At 40.9% G+C, this 18,696-nt stretch overlaps 1 protein-coding gene across 1 annotated transcript in view; it reads left to right on the top strand.

The window, feature by feature from the left end:
- Positions 1-18,696, top strand: part of PHEX (phosphate regulating endopeptidase homolog X-linked) — a 136,489-nt gene that overhangs the window by 80,378 nt on the left and 37,415 nt on the right. Inside the window, exons 13-14 of the mRNA XM_034755287.1 lie at positions 8,705-8,782; positions 13,349-13,452. Of these exons, the coding sequence (XP_034611178.1) occupies positions 8,705-8,782; positions 13,349-13,452 (182 nt within the window). The remainder of the gene's footprint in view (positions 1-8,704; positions 8,783-13,348; positions 13,453-18,696) is intronic.

The following is an 18,696-nucleotide window of genomic DNA, read 5'->3' as shown; positions in this document are numbered from 1 at the left end:
GGTTTTATACTGTTCACCATTAACTGGGGATTGAAGACTCTTTTTAGACCTCTCCAATGAAAAGCTAAAACAACTGTTGACTTCCAAAATAATACTTCATATTGGTAAACTGTAGTCTGCCACTGGATTTAGTCTGAATGGTTGAAGCTTTATTTCAGCAAGGAGACTCTCTTTCTGTGGACTTGGCTTTATTTAAATTCTCAAAGAGCACGGCTTATCTATTGCATTAGTTTCCAAAACAAACACTTGAGCTCCTTCCCATTCAGTATTTTAAATCTTTTTAATATGTCTGTCAGTTGGCATTTGGGCCAAGAATAAACTGATTTAAGGCTTGGATCATTTCACTGGCTTTATGACTAGTTTCACTGTGTTCTCTCTTAATACATTTATAGATAGCTTTAGATATTGGATTTGATTCAGGTCAGAGTTGATATGGAGCATGAAATACCAAAATGCAGTTGGTTCATTGGAATCAACCTATTGCTTTAGTTCAAAATTACAAGGGACATAGTAAGCATAAATCCGACCATATATACTGTGTAATCATAGATGAAAGGTTATCAGGAATATTTTCTGAGTGCCATGAATATTCACATTTGACAGTCCAGTTCTGTGGTGAGTATGTATACTGTGTAGTCGTGTAGTCTGTCATCTCTCCTCCACCATACAAGTCTGTACATAAAGTAACTGAATCTCATGATGTAGCATCACAAGCATAGGTAAAAATGGGAAATGGAGATAGAGTAAAATGTACAGGAGTATGTCTCTTCTGATATAAATACAGTTTAGCTCAGGGTGGGCAAACCTTTTGGCCCGAGGACCATATCTGGATGGAGAAATTGTATGCAGGGCCATAACATAGGGCTGGGGCAGGGGGTTGGGGTGCGGGAGGGGGTGTGGTGTGCAGGAAGGGGCTCAGGGCAAGGGGTGCAGCGTGCTGGAGGGGTGCTGAGTGCGGGAGGGGACTCAGGGCGGGGGGGGTGCAGGTGGGGTGTGGCAGGGGGCTCAAGGCAGGAGCTTAGGGGGCTCAGGGCAGGGGGTCGGGGTGTGGGGTGCAGGAGGGGTTTGGGGTGTGGGCTCCGGCCTGGTACCACTTACCTCGAGGGGCTCTGGGGTAGCAGCGGTGCGCAGCGGGCTAAGGCAGGCTCCCTGGACCTCCCCACTCTGGGCCTCATGCTTTCGAGGGTCCCGTGGGCTGTTGCGAATGGCCAGCACGGTGGGTCCCGGAAGAGACGGATCTGTCACTTCCGCCCCGGACCCTGCACTCCCCTAGGGACGGCCCTGTGTGCAGTGCTGTTGATTGAGAGTTATATGGTGATGATAGTGTAAACTCCCTGAGAACGGGAATTTCTCTTCTTAATTGCTACCGTGGCTAGGACATATCCCAGGTTCCTCCTCCTGTTTAATTGCTTACAAACTCACAGGACAATTCTGGTGCCGTGCTGCCTGACATCTAAAGAAATGAACATTCTATTCTATTCACGTTGTTGTTGTAGTGGGCTCATCATCATAGTATCTGAGCACTTTCCAGTAGTGTGTGAAGCAACATGACTACACATCTGCCAAGTTTTATTTGTTCTCTCATCCTCTCCTCAGAGGAAGAAGCATGTGCAGTGGGGTATCTTTGTCTGTATATTTTTTTTAATTTACCTGTTATGTGTTTATGTAAGAGAAGGCAAGGTCAAGGAAATGCACCTTGCACCTGGTGTGAAAGGTGCTGAGGTTAGTGGTGGTCCATAGTTCTTGGGGGAGTTCATTCTACACTCTTGGACCATGCCCAGAGACAGTTCTGTCTCTAGCACAAATGAGCTTTTGGTCTTATTGTTTATAGTTGCATTGTGCCAGAGGAGTAGTGTTGCTGACCATGGGCTGTGTCCTGGAGCTTTAGATGGTCTTTTAGATATCCTGGACCCAGGTCATGGAGTGCTTTCAAGATAAGGACTGAGACCTTGACTTTGATTCAAAATTCTATGGGAAGCCAGTGTAGAGAGCAGATGACAGATTTGATATGTGCATGGTAGTCTGTGTTGCTAAAGAGATGTGCTGGAGTTTCCTAAGGCTTAGGAACCTGTTACCCAGCTGAGAGGTGATACAGTCTTGAATAACTGAGGCCAGGTCTCCTTCTGCCAGGAGCTAGGTGGAGATGATAGCAGCATCTTCAGGTAACACTTTCTATGTGAGATCTCAGCATCAGTGAGGAATCCAAGAGTACTCATAGACTACGGACTGAATTCACTAATTGTGGGTGTGTATCTGCAACCGACGGAGACTGCACCATGGCTGCAATCTTTTCAAAGTACTTTCTTTGGCCCACCAGCATCACTTCTGTCTTGCTTGGGTTCAACTTCATCCAAGAGCTGATCCCATCCAAGCAATAGGCCACCTTTGTAATAACGGTGTGATTGTTTAAGGTGAAGGATAGGTAGAACCGTGTATCATCTGCATATTGCTCAAACTTAAGTTCATGTTGTTTGACCAGTTCACCTAGTGGTTGCATGTAGATGTTGAAAAGCACTGAAGAGAGAATTGATTTTTGTGGAACTCCACAAGTGAGGGGTCTAGTGGTGGAGGTGACATTTCCCGTCACTGTTTATTGGTGGTTGGCTAGGACAGAAGTGTCCGGGGTTGTTTTCTTTAGTGTTTGTTGGACTACTGTGTTTTGAAGGAGAAAGCGAAGATTCTTTCTCTGAATGAAGTGTTGACTGTTTTAGTCAGGAGTGGTACCAGTTGTTCATGACTCTTTCACAAGCCAGGAAGGGCGTGGGTCTCCTCTCTTGCATGTCATAGGAGTTTTGAACAGAAGTGGGTGGGAGGTTAGGTTAATGTTACACACAGAGGGTGAAATTCTGGTTCTATTGAAATCAATGTGAACTTTGCCTTTGACTTTAATGGGGTCGGGATTTTGCCCTGAATGTTGGGCCTTGCAGCCCCAGAGGTGAATCATGGGTTTGAGGAAGGGCCCGCTTTGCTTGAACCAGCCATGAAGATTTTGTCTTCAAAGCATACAAGACCAGAATGCATTGGCAGGGATTTATAACAGAAAAGAGTGTCTCAGTCATGCAGACTGGTGTGCTGACATCTCCATGCTGTGAGGTCCTACTGAAGTTTCAACTTCTTGGAGTGGCGATATAATAAAAGTGAAATAATACTGTTAGTATCACCCCTATTGTGTTAGAACTCAGTGAATAATTGCCAACAAAAAATTTATTTGGCAAAGTCCCCCTCTGTTTTTTTTTTTTTCCTGCTCCTGGAATGTCCATGAGCAGACTGGCATTTGCCAAATACACCAAATACAAAGTTTTCTCTACTCTCTGAGTTGATTGAAAACAGGTCATTGTGACTATTATACACCAGGTTTCAGAGTAGCAGCCGTGTTAGTCTGTATCCGCAAAAAGAACAGGAGTACTTGTGGCATCTTAGAGATATTTGAGCGTAAGCTTTTGTGGGCTATAGCCCACTTCATTGGATGCATAGAATGGAACATATAGTGAGGAGATATATATACACATACACCAGATATTTGATAATTGTGCTGTGTTGCTGAGTTGTGATTAGTCACGTCACCTGGTATTTTTCTGTTGTTGAACTCAGGATGTAGCAAGAAGGAGGCAATAATAACCACATTAAGTTAGAACACATAAAACAACTACTGAAATAGGAAAATAATAGCTTGACTTACTGTTGGCCAGTTGGATGTGGTGTGCAAATTGGTTATTAAACAACGCTCCACCACCCTGGAATCTTGATAAATTAAGTTTCATAGTTAAGTTAATTGAATTCATTTTTAATCATTACAAATATAAAAAGACCAACAGTTAAAACCAATGTTTAAAAACAGCCACATGCACAGCAGTTTGATGACTAGCTGTGTTCTGTACTGTGCTCTGCACATATCAAGCACTCTTGATAACTTCATTTAGCATTTTAGACCAAGCAATAAAAGGGTTTGTGTTTGAGTGTCCACTTCACTTTTGATTGCAGAGTTTGCTGTTCACGAATCGTTTTATGTTGCACCAGCTGAGGAAATAAAATACATCACTGTGATGGGCCCAATCCAACTTCCAGTCAGTAGGAGTCTGTCTAGTGATGTCTCTGGGAGTTGGCTCAAGCCCCATATTTGTACCTCACTACGTTTTACAAATTTCCATCGCCCTATTTTCTTCCTCTTTTCTGTGTTTAAAACTAAAATATATGCCAGCGATATGTGTGCAGCAATTTTGCCAGATGGAATCATATATTTTCAATGAAAAATGAAAAGACCAGACATGTACATAAAGGATGAATTAATCTGTGTAATTAAATGGAACATTACTTTGCCATGAACGATTCTAGCTTTTGAACTAGATTTCATGCTAATTTTTCTGTGAACTATAATTGTATTAATTTTTAATTTTTTAGACTTTCCAAAAATAAAAATAATCTTCTCAAGGTCGGTACAAAAAAGCTTTTTCATAGACGTGAATTTTAATTTTTGCAGGTATTTCAAAAACATTTTTACAAGAGATACAATATTATTTCAATGTACAGGGATATGTTAGTGCTTGAAGCCAAGTACTTTTATATCATGATAAAAATGAGATATAATGTAGCACATTGACAATCACATAGTCTTTCTTTGGAGTTTGTTTAAGCTATGAATATACTCTAGTAAAATATACATAGATGGGTGTAATTTAAGGTAACTGTAACTTACTTCCACTTTAATGACCCTTTACATTGCCAGGGTGGCTTAAAGGGATATTAGTGTAAATGAAAATCAGGCCCAGCAATTAAAATGATCAGTGAGAGGGTCACTTGTAATGCTCAGATACCAAGGCATGGTAGAAGAATCTGAATAGAACAGAATGATGTTCTCTTGCTCTGAAACACAAACATTTGACTTAGGCTGGCAAGCCAAGGCTAATTAATTTTTTTTTAAATTTCATTTTGCATCTACAGCCATCTGGTTTGCAATACACTTGGAATGAATAGAAATGGGGAAAAAATTACGGGTGAAGTCAATAGCAAAACGTACACTGATATCAATTTAGCCAGGATTTTTTTTTCTCTTTCTCTGTCCTTCCCTCTCTCTCCCACACGCACACACAATACATATACTGCAATATGAAATAAATGGTAAATAACAACTGACTGTCAATGATATTTAAATCAGTTGTTAAACTTGCTATTAGGAAGCAGATTGTTCAAAGCCTCACTCTTGATTGGCCATTTTGATAGTATCACAGACGAACCAAATATCTATCAATGGTGCACAACTGGCATCTCACCACTGAAACACATACAGAAAGAGGGAAATGTTAAGAGGTGATAATAAGGGATCTTTGGGGTAGAGGGGCTGAGGCTTAGAGGGAAAAAGTGATAGCTCTAAACTGTCCTTTTTTCTCCCACAAAGTGCCAGGCTGCCATTCAGCACTAGTTGGTGGTTTTTTCAGTCACACTTGACCTACAATCCAGCGTATAAACGAAGCTAGCAGCCTCGAATCCCAAATGATTTGGTATGGAAGAGAATGAGTTGAAAGTGGCCATTGGGCCACAAGCTGCTTGTGAAAGAACAGCTGGGTTTCTTTGGGAAAGGATGTTGGAGGAAAGGACTCTGTAGCCAAGATATATCTTGAAGGGCATTTTGTTCAGCCTCAGCCATGGGGAGATGGCGTGGCTGAACTTGTTCCATTTGCCCTTAAATGTAGGATGTTTCTCACTCCAAAAATGGATGGGTTTTGAGAGTCCACCTTGTGTATGAGTAATGGAATAGGTTTAAAATGAGAATAACAGGGTTGTACAGGCTGTTCTCCTATATCTCAGCTTCCTTGGCTGAATGGACAGAGTTCTAGGTCAGAAAAGTTTTATGGTTCTGAAAGATTTTAATGTCTATGCAGATGAACTCTTCAAGGTCAAATCAAAATCTCTGAGGGGCAGGGAGGAGAGCAATATGAGCTTGTCAAGATCAGACCATTAACACCTCTGGTTTGAGGTAGGGTCCACCTTTGCTCCTCTCAGCGTGACGACTATGCTTGATTGACCTGCTCACTGAGATTGAGGGGCCTAAGATGGTTTCAGAATTCTGTGAGGTTTACAGCTGCTAAGGCTCTGGAAGGCAGTCTGAAAAATGTTTTTAAGGGATACTATCATTTAGTGTGCTTTTTGTTATTTGCCTAAATATATTTAACAATGTTTTTGATCCACATTTTGTGCTGATTGCAGCTTTCAAAGTCAATGCAGTATTGGAGCAGTTAATCCACATTAATTCTGAATTGTTTTTAAAAGGGCAATTGTTCATCAGCTATTATAAATTATTTTGTTTCTTTTGTTGGTTTAATCAAAAATGTTAAGGGCTCAATTATGCAGCTGCAACACAAAGATTGCTTAATTAAGTGATTAAAATGATTACTTTGGAATACATGCAAGACATTTGAGACTAACCTAACTCATTTAAGCAGGCAACTTAGTGGAAATTAAAACTGATGAGTTTTCCTACTTGCTTTCTTGAGACTGATATAGTAGCAAATAGCATTGAAAACCCTAAAGTAATGTACCGAAGTTTTCCAATCCATCACAAAAGTTCAGTCAACTGGACAAAACAGCATAAGCAGGGCAAAAAATAGATGCTGTCTACAGCTGAATTCTGGTTCTTTCCTGTTTTCTCAAGCATTTTTTTAAAAAAATCTTCAGTACTTGCAGTGCCTCATGAAAAACTAAGAAAACATTCTATTTGAGAAGTAATTTGGCTCATTTCATATTTCCTGTAGAGCATTTGTCTTCTATTGTTTTTCTATCACTGGGGATAGTTGTATGACAATGGGATCCTTCTTGCTGAAGAGTTCATCTGTTCCTGCTGTTAATTTCTAACCTGAAGTCGTAATCTTCTGTTTGTGACATCTTAATTATCTCTACAACAATTAATTGTGATATCACTAGTAGAAGACAATAACTTCAACTGGAAAATAAGCCCTAGGAACAGATTAACTCTCAAGAGACAAAGATCCTGTTTTTTTTGAAAATGGGGGAAGTGAAAAAAAGGATGTTTGGGGGAAAACATTGTAGCATTGCTTTTCCCCATCATATAGACTCATAGATTTTAAGGCCATAAGAGACCATCATGATAATCTAGTCTGACCTCCTGCACATTGCAGGCCACCGAACCTCACCCACTCCCATCCCGTAATAGACCCCTAATCTCTAGCTAAGATACTGAAGTCCTCAAATCATGATTTAAAGACTTAAAGTTACAGAGAACTCACCATTTACACTAGTTTAAACCTGCAAGTGACCCATGCCCCATGCTGCAAAGGAAGGTAAAATCAATCAATCAATCTAGGCAACCACTGCAGTCAAGGGGCTCCATATGGGTGCAGGGGTACTCTCGCACAGATCAGCATGCAGGATTGGAGCCTATATGCTGAAGATGGTTTATTTTGAAAGGGCCACGTAGTTCATTAGGGTTCTCCTCTTTCAGCCTCCACATGGGCTCAGATTTTTGTGTTGAAAGGATCACATTACTAGAGGAAAGTTTTAAGGAAAAGTCCTATAGTCCTAAAAGGTAAATTGATATCTGTCTTCCTAAACAACATGGAAATATACATTTTATACCATCCCACTCTATCCCTTTTAGCTTATTCCATGCATGTGTCTTATTTTGTTTGGTTTCCCCCCTCATCTTTTAGACTTTCTCTCTCTCTCTCTCTGCTTTTGCTCCAGGAAATAAATTGTTTCCATAGTAACTATGGATGGATGTCCTTGGGGTGCAATCCACAAATGTATTATAAAGTTAGTTTATGTAATTGTTTCCAATTTGTGTCATGATTTTATGAAACATAAGTGCAGGCATAACAGTTACCATGGCTGAAAATGTGTATGTATATATGTGTGTGTGTGTGTGTGTGTGTCTGTGTGTGCATACATAAATGTGTTTTGTGTGTGTGTATACATATATATATAAGATGTACTGTATATAAACAATAAGGCAAATTCTCACAAATGTGAAACAGAATAAATCCAAGTTAATGTAAAAATGTGAATTGCATTATTTTAATGTTCCTATCGCCTTTGTATTGAGCATAGGAACACACAGGATTCTGTACTATTATTGGGAACAAGTATTTTAAGAAATGGAGTCTGTTAAAACAGAGGTGGAGTGGAAAGACTTTAATTAGATGGCTCAGGTAGATGAGCAAAACACAGTTCAACAGCACGAACTGAAGAAACCACATTCTCCGTCAGAAAACCGTAGCCACATCCTTGTCTGGTGAGACCTATTTGACGTCAGTGGAACTATGCTGTGTTTATCCCAGCTGAGGTTCTGACCTATTCATATCCATGTCCCGCGTACATCTGAATAACTGGGCTTACTTCATCTGTCCTATAGTAGTTATACAGCTCATAGGATGTTAAAACATTAAAAAGATATAAGTTGTGACCATTAGATTAACTTTGTTTGCAGTCCTTAGTGAGGTTCAACTCTTAGGACCAGATTATGTGCTCAAGCACACTGTAGTAACTCTACAGGAGTTGGTGGAGCTACTATGTAAACTGACAGCTCAATGTGGCCCTCAGTGTTATAAACTAAAACTGATTTGTTGCACCTAAGCAAGCTGTTGAAGGTGAAATTCGGGTGCCATTTGGGAGGTATAGAACTGTGCGGTCCTTTCAATGAGGGAAGAAATGCATTTTTAAATGTTTAAACCATCCAATTTTTTTTCTTTCAAAGGCAAAAGCGGTTTTGGCAAAAGTGGGCTACCCTGAGTTTATAATGAATGACACGTATATTAATGAAGACATCAAAACAGTAAGTGTACAGTATATAGTTTTCTTCCTTTACAGTACGTCACAACTGTTTTTTGGTCTTTTCCTTTCAGCCATCGAAAATCAAAACAGTTACATCATTTTTAAATAAAGGTGGTGGTGCCAGAAAACACTTACATTTTTTCCCTTGCATGCTACACTTTGCGTGTGGCCTTCTGCTTGATTTTCCCCATTCCCTTATGATTCTGAATTGAGCACACTCTCAAGACTGAAATCTTAAAAGAACAATAAAGTTAAACACACGGTCTCGGTGCCAACTTAGCTTAATCACAAAGGAAAGAATGGAGCATTGTGATGGGGTGGATAAACCCCATGCTGACATAGGTTGTGTGCGCTAAGGTAGCCCTGCTTCTCTGGTCCTGACATTCATGCATGGTAGGGAGGAGGGCTATAAAAGGAGGAAGCTGCAGTCAACAAGGGGGAAGCCATGAGAAGGGAGTGGCTGCTGAAGCAGTAGGAGGAATCCCCCCATGCCAGAGATCCCCCAGCTCTGCGAGGATCCATTGAATCCTAGTGTCAAGCCCAGTAGGAAGAGACTGACGTGGCTGCCTGCCTGCCTGGCTGTAATGACTCCAGTAAAGCTGCTACCCAGGCACCACTGTAGGAAGGTGGTACCACTGACCTTTTTGCTAACCCCAGGAGGGGCTTGTTTTCTGATTCTGAACTTCTGCTTTTCCCGTTCCCCTAAATAAAGTAAGCAGGCCCACAATGGTGGGGCCCACTGCAAGGACTAAGAGGTTGGGGCCTGGGATTGGGCCGAGCCTGTGATGGTAACTGGGTGTGGCAAGGGGCCTCAACCAAGCTAGGAAGACTCTTTTTACAACATGCCCATTGGAATATTTGTTTTACAATAACATTGTGTATTATGTATAACTTGGCCAATACAACAGATTGATTATTGTGATGCTGCTTAATCCCCATCACAATCAAGGCAAGGGAAAGAACCCTAACAAGTCATGCTCCACACATAGCGAAGACCCAGGAGAGAGGAGATAGGGAAGTTTTCCCTCCCCCCCTCCCTGGGAAGGAAGAATTTATCCCTGTGGTGGGTCCTGGAAAAGAGAGAGACTGTAAAGGAGGCAGGATTCTCCTACAGGGAGAAACCCCCAGGGAGCACAGTAGGTTCCTGTGGGAGGGAGACCTGATATAGTAGAAACAGAAGACTTCAGTATCCCACCATGGCTGAAAAATTATTCATTTTGTTTGGATTTTCATTTGGACCTTTCTGTTATCCTGGAAGTGGTTTGAACTTTGTGACTTTGCTGGAGGGCTGAGCCACAGAAGACCCAGCTAGAGGCAGGTGGCCGACAGGAGGCATGGAAGCTGAGGATACCAGCTATATTATGCACAGACCCAAGGGGGTGATTTAATGTTCGGTGTGGCCAGCCATAGCCATCATCAGTCATTTTTCCAGAATTATCGTTAGAACAAATTGATGGTTGCTAGAGTCAGTCTCTAGAGCTTGCAGTAGACATGCTAAGTGCCAAATATTGCATTGAAATAAAGTTCCAGTGTAAAATACTGGCTTTGTCATCACTGATGGGACTGTCCTGTCTGTGATGAGTTAAAATAGACTGAAAAATGAAAACAAGTCACTTCTTTTATTAATGTTTTTACATTGTATTGAACAGATGCTATTAAACCTCATGGTAAGAGATTTAAAAGCAAACAAGATAAAGCAATAGAAAATACATCTTCGGAAACAATCCTGCCATGGTAGGGGGGTGGACTAAGTAATCTAATAGATCTTTTCCAAATCTAATTTATATGTGTCCAGTCCAGCAGTCTTCATACAAGAAGAATCCACATTGATTTAAATAGGAGTCATGCCATCATGAGGACTGAAAGATCTGGACTTATGACAGTTTGAATATTGGCGTTGATTCTCCTCTAACTTGCACCAGATTGATGCCAGGGTAGCTTTCTTGATTTTCAACAGAGATATTCCTTGTTTCCACCTCTGTCTGTAAGAGGATGGACCAGGCCTATTAACTGTAAAATATGGCAGGGCTGTTTTAATACATTCAAAGTATTCTTTTCAAGATAAAAATATTCCAGCACAAATTTTGTATTTAATAATAAAACAAAAGAACCCCCTAACATTCCCCTCAAAATAAATGTCTTCAACAAACTAATACATTTTCTCCCCAAATGTTACAAATTATTATTCAATGCTTGGGTTGTTTTCCCCTATTGATAACTGAGCCTAGAAGCCCCCCGATAAGAGACAGCATTACAGCCCCATTGTGCTAGGTGCTGTTCAAACACATAGTAAAAGATAATCTCTGTAGACAAGACTGCCAAAGGGTGGGAGAAAGGAAGTATTTCCATCCTTCCTGGAGAACATGTTGTTTCCAGCTATAGGAAAACCTGGAATAGCCACCCACAGGACTTACATCTACATCAAGATCAAATAACAGAAGAGAGAAATATTTACTTTATCACCAGGTTGTTTGCATGGACAAACTAAGCTACTCGACATGGTGGCATGACTCTCTTTTGCAATGGTAGCATTGCAAAAAATTGCTCCAGTATAACTGACGATAGACGATACACACACAAAAACCAACCAAACAAGGCATTGTTAAATATGGCGTAGTTCACTCAGAACTCTAAGAAGGAAAAACTCAGCAAGTCTGGTCCCTGCCCAGGGAAACAGTGTAGAGAGGAGATATTGTGAACCTTTACCATCTGTGTTAATGGGATAGAGGAGAAGCCATTCAGGTGATGGACTCACTGACATAAGCAGTATGTTTGTAAGGCTGGGCCCTAAAAATGCAACACAGTAGGTTGGTAATGAAGTGTAACTTTGTCCCAAGGTTGAGAATTTTTTGAAAGGATGATTGGGATATGAGCAGGTTTTATGTAATATTAACAGCCTTTTTTTCTTGCATGGCTAGTCATATTTGAGAAATTTGGTAATAGATTGGAGACTTCTGGCAAAGTGAACCCTCATATTTGTAAATGCTGCTAACATGAGTGATAGTAGAGCAGCACTGCTAGATTCCTTTGAGGGGGAGGTGTGCAAAATATTTGCAATGAAATGCAAAATTACTCAAACATCACTTCTCTTTGAACATTTTGTTGCATACTTTTTAAAGCAAAATGAGCCCGTTTTCTTGTGAAAATGGCATTACATAATAATACCTGTAGAAATGCATGTTTTTCCTATTTCCAACATGTACATAGCATATCATCAACATTTTTTCTCAAAGTGAAATTTTAGGGACTGCAAATTGCACTAACCAATATGGCAAATATTTCCCTAGAAATCTTCTGACACATTTAATTTCACACAGCTCTAGTTTGAGTCTAATGCTGACTTATCACCTCTCTAATTCAGAATTAAATGACTCACCTAAAACAGTAAATGTGGTTGTTTTTCATTTTAAGCACTAATATAGAGAACCCTCTACTGTTTGACCCAGTACGGTGATTTATAGGAAGTAGATATTTGTGCTCTAGAAATTGTTCTGAGCAACTGATTGATTTCACATAAGCCACTAAATAGCAATCAGATCATAATGACCTACAGTCACTGACAGCACAGCCTGGATTTGAACCAGTGACCCACAGGTGAAATCCCTTGTATCCAATTATCAATCCTCTGAGCTAGCCAATGTAAACAATCATAGTTTGTACCTGTCTCCACTGTTGTGATAAAACATTTATTAGTTCTTTGGTTGTAATTTGAAAAATAAATAAATAACTGATGTCAATTATTAAAACTCCCAGGGAAGATCAATTTTTGCTCATAAACTTCTCATGTTTAAATGCATGCTTAGGCTTAGCTTGTACTCATCAGTTGTCAGGCTTATTAATTCTTTGTGTGTGCCCTAGACCTGGATTAAATGTAATTCTGCTTTGTCCCGGCAATTTTTAACATTATCTTGTACCCAAATTTGTATGGCTAGATACTGAAAAACATTTAAGCCTTCCATGGTATAGTAGATATCTGGGTATAACATTTGATTATGGCAATAACTGATAGAAGAAAAGAATAAAAATATTTAAAGCCCCCTAGTTTTAAAAATGGTATGAGTATTTGGTTTATTTAGAAAAAGATTTCTTACTGACACCTATATACGGTAAATAAGGGATCCAAAACCAGTTAGCTAATGGCACAGAAAATATTTTGAAACAAAACTCTTAATGAAATAGTGTTGCTTAATGTTACCCAGAATGTTTGGTATCAGAGTAGGGAATTGAACCCCAACATCCTGAGTCTTACCTCATTGTCTTTACCATATGACCATCCTGCCATCCAATGTGATGTGTAAAGTGTTGAGATCCCCCTATATACCTGCTCTGCTCATGACCCTTCCCTTATGCAGGGCGACCCTAGAGATTCCACAGTGTGGAGGTCCTGGGGAAGCCTTCTGTAATAGGGTGGATTTTATTCTAACTGTTGTAATGTGAATAATGTCATTACCTTAACCAAATCATTTGTAGTCATTATTATTATCTCGTTACTGTCAAAGTTCTGATTCTTTTCATGTCATCTTTGTGTCTGTTGATCATGTTTAATGGTTATGATTTATTTACACAGATGAAGTTTTCAGAAAATGACTACTTTGGCAACGTATTGCAGACCCGCAAATATCTGGCCCAGTCTGACTTCTACTGGCTTAGAAAAGAAGTTCCAAAAACAGAGTGAGTAGGCAAACATATACATTGATTAAAATTACACACAGTACCTCATTGTGAAGGAATAATACTACAGAAAAAAATCAGTAGTTACTCAGAAATGCTTGTAAATATTTATCTCTTAATAAACTTCTTAAAAGTTCTGGGCAGTCCTGTTCCAGTGCAGCATCACAATCTTCATATTCACGGAGCTTAAATGTTTAATGTAATGAAAAGAAAGCATAATTGAATCTCAATTAAAATTGGATTATTTCTCTTGTTCCCAGTAAGAATTTAGAATGGCACAGCAGGGATTTTATTCAATAAATTTTCCATTAATAGAATATTAAGAGATAATATTGTTATTACTAAGAGCAGCCAGCATTGTTAGTTACCCGCTGTTGATAGCAGTGATGTGGAACAAGAGATAATTAATTTCATTTTAACATTTTAAATTTACTTCTAAAATTACAATGTTAAGATGTATTGTATACAATAGTCTAACACGTATGAGTAATCAAATCTTTCATTTTAAATTTACTTCTAAAATTACAATGTTAAGATGTATTGTATACAATAGTCTAACACGTATGAGTAATCAAATCTTTTTTTCTTACTGGTGGGTATCAAATCCTTAAAATTCCAATTAAAACATATACAGAAATCAATTAGTGTAATCGCGCTATTTAACAATGACCTCTTCTGCATAAAACCTTTAAAGTCAGCACTGATGCATAGCTACGCTGGTCATATTTCATATAGGTGTTGTCATCTTTAGGTTTAAAGATCATTTTCCACATTACAACTAATGTGACAGTTGTCTCCAGTATATTATTAATCCCTATAAATGAGATTCTATTATCCTTACTCATGTTGGGTTTCACCCAGAGGTGAAAGTAAGCCGGTACGCAAGAGCTGGTGCGCCGTACCGGGGAGGATTGGCTTCCCCTGGCGGCAATTTAAAGGGCCTGGGACTCCCAGCAGTGGCTGGAGCCCCAGGCCCTTTAAATTGCCGCCAGAATCATAGAACCATAGAATATCAGGGTTGGAAGGGACCTCAGGAGGTCATCTAGTCCAACCCCCTGCTCAAAGCAGGACCAATCCCCAACTAAATCATACCAGCCAGGGCTTTGTCAAGCCTGACCTTAAAAACCTCTAAAGAAGGAGATTCCACCACCTCCCTAGGTAACCCATTCCAGTGCTTCACCACCCTCCTAGTGAATAAGTTTTTCCTAAAATCCAACCTAAACCTCCCCAACTGCAACTTGAGACCATTACTCCTTGTTCTGTCATCAGGTACCACTGAGAACAGTCTAGATCCATCCTCTTTGGAACCCGCTTTCAGGTAGTTGAAAGCAGCTATCAAATCCCCCCTCATTCTTCTCTTCTGCAGACGAAACAATCCCAGTTCCCTCAGACTCTCCTCATAAGTCATGTGCTCCAGCCCTCTAATCATTTTTGTTGCCCTCCGCTGGACTCTTTCCTATTTTTCCACATCCTTCTTGTAGTGTGGGGCCCAAAACTGGACACAGTACTCCAGATGAGGCCTCACCAATGCCAAATAGAGGGGAATGATCACATCCCTCAATCTGCTGGCAATGCCCCTACTTATACAGCCCAAAATGCCATTAGCCTTCTTGGAAAAAGGGCACACTGTCGACTCATATCCAGCTTCTCATCCACTGTGACCCGTAGGTCCTTTTCTGCAGAACTGCTACCTAGCCATTCAGTCCCTAGTCTGTAGCAGTGCATGGGATTCTTCCTTCCTAAGTGCAGGACTCTACACTTGTCCTTGTTGAACCTCACCAGATTTCTTTTGGCCCAATCCTCTAATTTGTCTAGGTCCCTCTGTATCCTATCCCTACCCTCCAGCATATCTACCACTCCTCCCGGTTTAGTGTCATCTGCAAACTTGCTGAGAGTGCAGTTCACGCCATCCTCCAGATATTGAACAAAACCGGCCCCAGGACTGACCCTTTGGGCACTCCACTTGATACCGGCTGCCAACTAGACATGGAGTCATTGATCACTACCCATTGAGCCTGACGATCTAGCCAGTTTTCTATCCACCTTATAGTCCATTCATCCAATCCATACTTCTTTAACTTGCCGGCAAGAATACTGTTGGAGACCGTATCAAAAGCTTTGCTAAAGTCAAGGAATAACATGTCCATTGCTTTCCCCTCATCCACAGACCCAGTTATCTCCTAATAGAAGGCAATTAGGTTAGTCAGGCATGACCAATCCCCAGAGCCCTGCTGCCATAGCCCTGGGGAAGCGGCAGCGGGGCTCGGGTGGCGATTTAAAGGGCCCAGGACGCCTGCCGCAGCTACCACCCCGGACCCTTTAAATCGTCTCCGGAGCCCTGGGGTAGCAGTGGCGGGGCTCCGGTGACAATTTAAAGGGTGTGGGGCTGCGGCAGCCACTATCGGCCTGGCCCTTAAAATAGCCGCCGGAGCCCCGCCGCCGCCTCCCCAGGGCTCTGGCAGCAGGGCTCCAGGAACGATTTAAAGGGCCAGGGGCTTGGCCGCCGCTACCGCCCCAGGCCCTTTAACTTGCCGCCGGAGCCCCACCGCTGCTACCTGAGGGCTCCGGCAGCATGGCTCGGGTGGCGATTTAAAGGGCCCGGGGCTCCCACTGCCCCTACCCTCCAGGGCCCGTTAAACCAGCTGCTGTTGCTCCAGCCTTGGGCACTTGAAATCCTGATTTAAAGAGCCTAGGAATTTAAAGGCCCCACCTCTTCTGGTAGAGCCATGCCTCTTCTGGTTGAGGCCCCTCCCCCTCCCAAGGACTCCGGAGTACTGGTAAGTCCTTTAAGTTACTTTCAGCCCTGGTTTTACCTTACACCATGAGTGGTGCTCTTGACTCTCTGAGACTACTCAAAGGGTGATATACTGTACTATTCCCTATTAGTAAGGGTATCAGAATTTGGCCCTCTATTTTTGAGGCACAGTCCTTGGTTTTAGCAGCTTAACTTCAACAGTTAGTGTGACTGCTAAAATCTCATGAACACATTACTTTGAAAGCAGAAGGGTTAATTCTGAAGGGATGATTTTGAAGACTCTCCTATAGCCTTGTATGCCACAGTTAGATCATGATAATATATTCTCTTTAGCTCATCATGAGTTTCCAGAGAGCAGTGAAATAACATTTTCTCCTTTATAGAAAAGTAGATAAACACCCTCAATCCTTCAGTCTTGCAAAAGAAATTTTTTAGCTGCATTAATGTGCACTGAATAGGTTCTTACCATGAAGGGAAATGTCATCTTGGAGGAAATTATTTGGCAGGTAATCCCTGAAATATACACCTTTAGGGCCATACTCTGAGAATTTTCACATCACTGATATGCTTAAAAAATAAGGGATTTACTCCCCTGTTCACCGAGAGATAGAATATAATTTCTCCCTCTTATCCTGTTTCTCTTCAGCCAAGGAGAATTTGAAGGTATTTTTACTCTCATTGTAGCATGATAGATCAGATCTGGTCTTTCTTTGCCCTTCATGCTACATTAAAAAAAAGATTAATAGACCTAATGTCCATATAGGATGAGATTGTGTGAAGTGGAGGAAGGAGGTGTAAAGTGCCCCCTTACTCTCCTGAGTGTGCTACCCATATTGTGGATTTCAGAATGGTGGGGGAGAGCAGCCTCCGTTAGGGTCAGTACTGCACCTCCTGTGCAAGGTGGTGGGGAGTGCACAGAGCCTTGACTTCACTTACCTCCACAACAGTTGCTCCAGGCCGCCTAGCTGAACTGAGGAAAAGTGGGAAGTGAAACCTGTCAGGTGAAGTGCTGATACAAATTACTTCCCCCATGAAGCAAAAGGGGGAAACCAGGGGCCAAGTTTTGAGTCTGAGAGTCACAATTTAATTACCAATCTGTTCCTTGGGCAGCAGAACTACATGCTACCCCTTCCTCAAAGCTCATAGCAACCCCACAATTTGCCCATGGTAATCATTATGTCTTTGAAATTATACATAATGGATGGTAGCACAGTTTGAACTATATATACTTGCCATGCAGACAGGTAGCTAAAGCATTAAGAACCACTAGTGCTTCCTTTATAAACTTCTACTTTATCTTAAGGTGCTTATAATTCAACAGTAATAATTCACACCAGGCTAATATGTGAGATGTGATCTAAAAAAAAGATCAGTTTTGCCACATTTAAGCTAAGAGTCAAAGAGACATGATTATGCTTCTCTGATGTTTTTACAGTAGAATTAAATGCTTTTCTGTTTCTCATGGAATTTTGCAGGTCATTGGTTCCTATTGTGGTTTGGTACTGTGTATGGATAATAAAAATAATTATAACATACTCATTATTTGGCTTCTGTCCAGATACAATAACCTTTTACAAAATGTTATTATATGCATACCTATATTGACACCATGAGTAGAGCCTTGCAAATCTGCAAATATCCACTTTATATCCACGCACTATTTTTGCGGATCGCGGATCGGATGCGGATAAAATATTGTATCTGCGCAGGGTTCTAATCATGAAGTGGCCCAGAGTGGGATCAATAAATATTGAGTATGGATTTTCCTGGCTATGGTAATGGGTCTGACAGAATAATGATATTAAACCAACACAGTAATATAACCAAAAAAGTATCAACGCTGTATTGATTTACCTATTTGATTTACCAAATAGGACAGGTTTCTAGATAGTAATATTACAAACTGTGCTAATTTGCCTTAGCACAGCAAGCTAAAAGGAAAATCACAGTGATTTTTCTTTTAATTATCAAAGGGCCAGAGGGAGAATTATGAGAATAGTTGAGACTCACAAGTAGGAAGAGACAGAAGATTTTGGAGGGCAAGTGGAAATGGCTGGATGTTGTGTGTATGAGGGTTGGAGCTGGTTAGAATTAGAACTGATAAGAAGAAAAATTGAAATCTAGCATTTTGAAGCCCAGGAGCTTCAGCCCCAAAGGGAGGGGGACTGTAAACTGAACCCTGCCACCCAGGGCTGAAGTTGAAACCTGAGTCCAACCAATCAGGTTGGATTGGGCTTCACCTTTGGCCCTGGGCCCCAGCAAGTCTAATGCCAGCCCTGATGACCCCATTAAAACTGGGTCAATGACCCACTTTGGGGTACCAACCTAAATTTTTTGCAGAACCTAGAGTATAAGTCCAAACAGCCTGAGTTCAGGATGGACAGGCAGAGCAATTTATGAATTTAACATACAAATGTAACATAACATTACCTTACAGATTTTGGTGTCTTAATTTGCTTTATCTCATTGAAGAGGCATGACAGATTCAG

The sequence above is a fragment of the Trachemys scripta genome, chromosome 1, assembly GCF_013100865.1.
Source record: "Trachemys scripta elegans isolate TJP31775 chromosome 1, CAS_Tse_1.0, whole genome shotgun sequence".
NCBI classification, from domain to species: domain Eukaryota; kingdom Metazoa; phylum Chordata; order Testudines; family Emydidae; genus Trachemys; species Trachemys scripta.
This window is presented reverse-complemented; position numbering and strand designations above follow the sequence as displayed.